The sequence below is a fragment of the Musca autumnalis genome, unplaced genomic scaffold, assembly GCF_047663935.1.
Source record: "Musca autumnalis isolate F117 unplaced genomic scaffold, ASM4766393v1 scaffold_3, whole genome shotgun sequence".
Lineage (NCBI taxonomy): Eukaryota > Metazoa > Arthropoda > Insecta > Diptera > Muscidae > Musca > Musca autumnalis.
In genome coordinates this window covers 222,954,771-222,961,407 of record NW_027411866.1, presented here as the reverse complement: position 1 = coordinate 222,961,407, position 6,637 = coordinate 222,954,771, and the positions used below count along the sequence as shown (strand labels likewise).

At 30.6% G+C, this 6,637-nt stretch overlaps 1 protein-coding gene across 2 annotated transcripts in view; it reads right to left on the bottom strand.

The window, feature by feature from the left end:
• Nucleotides 1-3,966: 3,966 nt before the first annotated feature.
• Nucleotides 3,967-6,637, bottom strand: part of mys (position-specific antigen beta subunit myospheroid) — a 42,062-nt gene continuing 39,391 nt past the window's right edge. For both annotated transcript variants that reach the window (XM_073976970.1, XM_073976971.1), the window contains exons 8-9: nt 5,209-5,683; nt 3,967-5,125 (exon numbers count right to left, since the gene is read on the bottom strand). In XM_073976970.1, coding sequence (XP_073833071.1) covers nt 5,060-5,125; nt 5,209-5,683 — 541 coding nt within the window. In that variant the 3' untranslated portion in view covers nt 3,967-5,059. The remainder of the gene's footprint in view (nt 5,126-5,208; nt 5,684-6,637) is intronic.

Sequence of the window (6,637 nt, the reverse complement as noted above, 5' to 3'; positions counted from 1 at the left end):
AAATCTTTAAAAAATTCACGCTTTTTGTCCTAAAAATCTTTAAAAAATTCACGCTTTTTGTCCTAAAAATCTTTAAAAAATTCACGCTTTTTGTCCTAAAAATCTTTAAAAAATTCACGCTTTTTGTCCTAAAAATCTTTAAAAAATCCACGCTTTTTGTCCTAAAAATCTTTAAAAAATCCACGCTTTTTGTCCTAAAAATCTTTAAAAAATCCACGCTTTTTGTCCTAAAAATCCTTAAAAAATCCACGCTTTTTGTCCTAAAAATCTTTAAAAAAATCCACACTTTTTGTCCTAAAAATCTTTAAAAAATCCACGCTTTTTGTCCTAAAAATCTTTAAAAAATCCACGCTTTTTGTCCTAAAAATCTTTAAAAAATCCACGCTTTTGTCCTAAAAATCTTTAAAAAAATCCACGCTTTTGTCCTAAAAATCTTCAAAAATAATAATCTTTAAAATATCCACAATTTTTGTCCTAAAAATCTCTAAAAAACCACGCTTTTTGTCCTAAAAATCTCTAAAAAACCACGCTTTTTGTCCAAAAAATCTTTAAAAAACCACGCTTTTTGTCCTAAAAATCTTTAAAAAACCACGTTTTTTGTCCTAAAAATCTTTAAAAAATCCACGCTTTTTGTCCTAAAAATCTTTAAAAAAATCCACGCTTGTTGTCCTAAAAATCTTTAAAAATTCACGCTTTTTGTCCTAAAATTCACGCTTTTTGTTCTAAAAATCCACGCTTTTGTCTTAAAAATCTTTAAAAAAATCCACGCTTTTGTCCTAAAAATCTTCAAAAATAATAATCTTTAAAATATCCACACTTTTTGTCCTAAAAATCTTTAAAAAGCCACGCTTTTTGTCCTAAAAATCTTTAAAAAACCACGTTTTTTCTCCTAAAAATCTTTAAAAAACCACGCTTTTTGTCCTAAAAATCTTTAAAAAACCACGCTTTTTGTCCTAAAAATCTTTAAAAAATCCACGCTTTTTGTCCTAAAAATCTTTAAAAAATCCACGCTTTTTGTCCTAAAAATCTTTAAAAAACCACGCTTTTTGTCCTAAAAATCTTTAAAAAATCCACGCTTTTTGTCCTAAAAATCTTTAAAAAAATCCACGCTTTTTGTCCTAAAAATCTTTAAAAAATCCACGCTTTTTGTCCTAAAAATCTTTAAAAAATCCACGCTTTTTGTCCTAAAAATCTTTAAAAAATCCACGCTTTTTGTCCTAAAAATCTTTAAAAAATCCACGCTTTTTGTCCTAAAAATCTTTAAAAAAAAAAATCTTTAAAAAAAAAAATCCACGCTTGTTGTCCTAAAAATCTTTAAAAATTCACGCTTTTTGTCCTAAAATTCACGCTTTTTGTTCTAAAAATCCACGCTTTTGTCTTAAAAATCTTTAAAAAAATCCACGCTTTTGTCCTAAAAATCTTCAAAAATAATAATCTTTAAAATATCCACACTTTTTGTCCTAAAAATCTTTAAAAAGCCACGCTTTTTGTCCTAAAAATCTTTAAAAAACCACGTTTTTTCTCCTAAAAATCTTTAAAAAACCACGCTTTTTGTCCTAAAAATCTTTAAAAAACCACGCTTTTTGTCCTAAAAATCTTTAAAAAATCCACGCTTTTTGTCCTAAAAATCTTTAAAAAATCCACGCTTTTTGTCCTAAAAATCTTTAAAAAACCACGCTTTTTGTCCTAAAAATCTTTAAAAAATCCACGCTTTTTGTCCTAAAAATCTTTAAAAAAATCCACGCTTTTTGTCCTAAAAATCTTTAAAAAATCCACGCTTTTTGTCCTAAAAATCTTTAAAAAATCCACGCTTTTTGTCCTAAAAATCTTTAAAAAATCCACGCTTTTTGTCCTAAAAATCTTTAAAAAATCCACGCTTTTTGTCCTAAAAATCTTTAAAAAATCCACGCTTTTTGTCCTAAAAATCTTTAAAAAAATCCACGCTTTTTGTCCTAAAAATCTTTAAAAAAAATCCACGCTTTTTGTCCTAAAAATCTTTAAAAAAAATCCACGCTTTTTGTCCTAAAAATCTTTAAAAAATCCACGCTTTTTGTCCTAAAAATCTTTAAAAAATCCACGCTTTTTGTCCTAAAAATCTTTAAAAAATCCACGCTTTTTGTCCAAAAAATCTTTAAAAAATCCACGCTTTTTGTCCTAAAAATCTTTAAAAAATCCACGCTTTTTGTCCTAAAAATCTTTAAAAAATCCACGCTTTTTGCCCTAAAAATCTTAAAAAAAATCCACGCTTTTTGTCTTTAAAAAATCCACGCTTTTTGTCTTTAAAAAATTAACGCTTTTTGTCTTTAAAAAATTAACGCTTTTTGTCTTTAAAAAATCCACGCTTTTTGTTTTTAAAAAATCCACGCTTTTTGTCTTTAAAAAATCCACGCTTTTTTTTTGTCTTTAAAAAATCCACGCTATTTGTCTTTAAAAAATCGACGCTTTTTATACCCTCCACCATAGGATGGGGGTATATTAAGTTTGTCACTACGTTTGTAACTACTCGAAATAATCATTGTAGACCCCACAAAGTATATATATTCTTGATCAGCGTGCAATTCTACATCGATATAGCCATGTCCGTCCGTCTGTCCGTCTGTGGAAATCACTCTAGCGTCCGAACGGATTGACGTAGGAAATTTTGGGAAAATATGTTATATTTACGTAGGACTTTTGGTATTGAAAGCGGGCTATGTAGGTCCACGTTTTCGTATAGCCCCCATACAAAATGACGCGTGACGCGTCGTCGTTTTAAGGAATTTTTAAGATATTTGGCCCATTTTACCACCGAATTGGTTGTAATTTGGTACTTTGTGTCTCCAGAGGCCAAAAAATATTCCTACCAAAGTTGGGTTATATAGGTCCACGTTTTGGTATAGCCCCCATATAAGGCCCCATATAAAGTACGCGTCATTTTAATATATTTTGAATGTATTAGACCCATTTGTCCACAGAATTTGTTGTAATTTGGTATTTTGTGTCTTCAGAGGCCAGAAAACATTCCTACCAAAGTTGGGCTATATAGGTCCACGTTTTGGTATAGCCACCATATAAGGCCCCATATAAAGTACGCGTCATTTTAATATATTTTGAATGTATTAGACCCATTTGACCAAAGAATCGGTTGTAACATTGTATTTTGTGTTTCCAGAGGCTAAGAAACATTTCTACCATAAAATGTTTATATAGGTCCACGTGTTGATATAGCCCCCATAATACAATATCTCCCGATTTTCGATATTTTGAACGTTTTAGCCTCATTATCACACCGATATGACTGAAATTTGGTATTTAGTCTTCTCTAGGCGTATAAAACTTTCCCCCAGAAATTTGTAGATATAGGTCCACGCCATCATATAGCCCCATAGAACGGTACCTTCCGAATTTCAGTATTTTGAAGGTTGTGGCTACATTAATCCACCGAAATGGCTGAAATTTGTGGTGGAGGGTATAAAAAGTTCGGCCCGACCGAACTTAACGCTTTTCTTACTTGTTGTCTTTAAAAAATCCACGCTTTTTGTCTCTAAAAAAACAACCCTGTTTGTCTTTAAAAAATCCACGCTTTTTGCCCTAAGAATCTTTAAAAATCCAAGCTTATTGTCCTAAAAATCATTTAAAAAATCCACGCTTTTTTCTGTCCTTTTTAGGATCGCTTTCTTTGCGGATGTCGATATTTAAAATACATTCACCTCCTCAATGATCAGATTTGAGTCCATTTATTGACCAAAGTTCTTTGTCATCCAGAACAACCTTGAAGTTCGAAAAGAAGTGATCAATGATTTTAGCCTCAACGCTCAAATCATTAAGCTTTTTTCCATTCCATTCCACAAATACCATTTAACCCCGCCAGAAATTGTGAATTCATCGACATGCATGTCAAGCGTTTTTCATCTGAACATATTGTTCACAAAATACCCTCTCCAACATTATTGAAACAACGATTGCATTATTTGGGGGTTTTAAAGATTTTTTTTTAGTTTTTGTATATTTAATTAATAATGTTAATATTAATCAGTTCAACTACATACTGAAAAAATAAAAATAAAAAATGAACTTAAATTCAAAAACATATACAGAGATATTTCTTTTCCATTAAATTAAATTAAAAAAATCATACAAAAAACACAATATAAAAGACTGCTTAAATGTTAAAAGAAATACAACTTATATTTAAGTAGAGAACACTAAAGAAATTAAATATAAACAAAAAAAATATTACACAAAAAACGACACGTACACAAAATTTTAGGATAAAATATATCAATTGTTAATACAAAAAAGAAGGGAGAGACAAAGAAAAATAAATTAAAGAAAAAACATACAAATTAAAAATTTTATGTGATTTTTCTAATATTATTTTCGTAAATAATACAAACATTTTATTTGGGTATTTTGGCTTTATATTGCATGATGTTGCGTTTAATTTAATTTTTTGGAGGGGTTTGTATATGTTATACAAAAAAATGTTAAGTTTCATATGCAAATTTGTCTAAAGACATTATTTTGTGTTCGATACGTGTATGTTGTTTGATTTTTTAAGACTTACTTTTTAAGTTACGTTTTTTTTTTCTTAAATACTAAAAAATAAAAAATCGTTTTTAAATAAAATTTCGTTTTTTTCTGGTTGTTTTTCTATTTAAAAAAGTACAAAATATATTTGTATGTAAAAAATGTTGTTTTTTGAGGCACATATTTAGTACTTTGTCAAGAATATTGTTTTTTATAAATGGCTAATTAAGAAAAAGATCTATAGATGAAAAAAAGAAATAAATCAAGGAGGGCATAAAGATGTAGATATTTGTTTTTAGAATATAAACATTAAGTTCGACTTAGTAATGGCAGTTAAGAGAAGAAGACTGTTTTTTAACAATTTGAAATAAAAAAGTTTAGAATATTAGACAAAGACATTGATTGGTTAGAAAAAAAGAGGAGGAAGAAGAAACATTGTTGGGATTTGTTTTATGGCATATTCGGTGTTTCTTAGTTTTTATTTAGTTTGCTTCCAACGCAGTTCTCTTAAATTGTATATGGTGGAATATACAGGCATGTTTCCCTTAATTTATTTGCCAGCATACATGGGATTCTTGAAGGTTGATGTGGCTTGTTTGTAGATTGGATTTTCACCCTGGAATGAGAAGAAAAAATTTAATTTTTATAAAATGTTTAGAATGCATTTTTAAAGTGGTTTGACGCCTTCTCTTTACTTACCGTATCCCATTTAGCATTCATGCGTTCCTTCTCGAAGCGAGCAAATTCACGACGATCATGAATTGTTGTCAGAAGCTTCCACAGCAACAGAATGGCCAAACCAACCAAGACAATGGCAGCAATAACACCCAACACAATGCCCAACATGAACACTTTAGGTGGACATTCACGTTCTGTTTGAGCGGTTACAATAATTTTGTTATCCTCTTCACGATATTTGAATTTAAATTTACAATCATCTTCATCATAGAATATACACAAATATTCATTTTTGGTTTCATCAATTTCCACCTTTTCAACTTCGATCGGGGTGAAGAGGGTACAATTGGTGCGACAATCTTCTTCATCCTTCAGCGGGCCAGTGCGATAGACTTGACATTGTGTACAGTCTTTAAGTTCATGACAACGACCGGTACAAGTTGGACAATATTCACAATGGTCACCAGAGAAACGACCTTCTTCGGTTGATTTACATCTGGAAATATAAGAAAAGAAAAATTTGAAGGGAATCGATGTCAATCAAGATGGGATATATTCCTAATAGAAACCAGTAAGGAAACGATCAAAGTCGGGCGGGGCCGACTATTTGATACCTTACACCACTGTGAAGAATAGGTAAAATATATATGGGAGCTAAATCCAAATGTGAACAGATTATGATATAATTTGACACATATATTTCTGGACCAAACACCGTCACACATTCCAAATTTCATCAAAATTAGACATACATAGCGTCTTAGGTGCATCAAATACCGTAAATCGGGTGAAAATATATGTATATGGGAGCTATATTCAAATCCGAACCGATTTCGATAAAATTTGGCACACTTATTTCTAGACCAAATTCCGTCACACATTCCATATTTCATTGAGATCGGACATATACAACGTGTTTCGTGCACCAAATACCAAAAATCGGCCAAAATATATATGGAAGCTATATTCAAATCTGAACCCATTTTGATATAATTTGGCACACTTATTTCTAGACCAAATTCCGTCACATATTTCAAATTTCATTGAGATCGGACATATATAACGTCTTTCGTCCACCAAATACAAAAAATCGGCCGAAAATGTATATGGGAGCTATATCCAAATCGGAACCGATTTTGATAAAATTTGGCAGAATTATTTCTAGACCAAATTCCATCACACATTCCATATTTCATTGAAATCGGACATATATAACGTGTTTCGTGCACAAAATATCAAAAATCGGCCAAAAATATATATGGGAGCTATATCCAAATCCGAACCGATTTCCATAAAATCTGGCACACTTATTTCTAGACCAAATTCCGTCACACATTCCATATTTCATTGAGATCGGACATATATGACGTGTTTCGTGAACTAAATACCAAAACTCGGCCAAAATATATGTATATGGAAGCTATATTCAAATCTGAACCCATTTTGATAT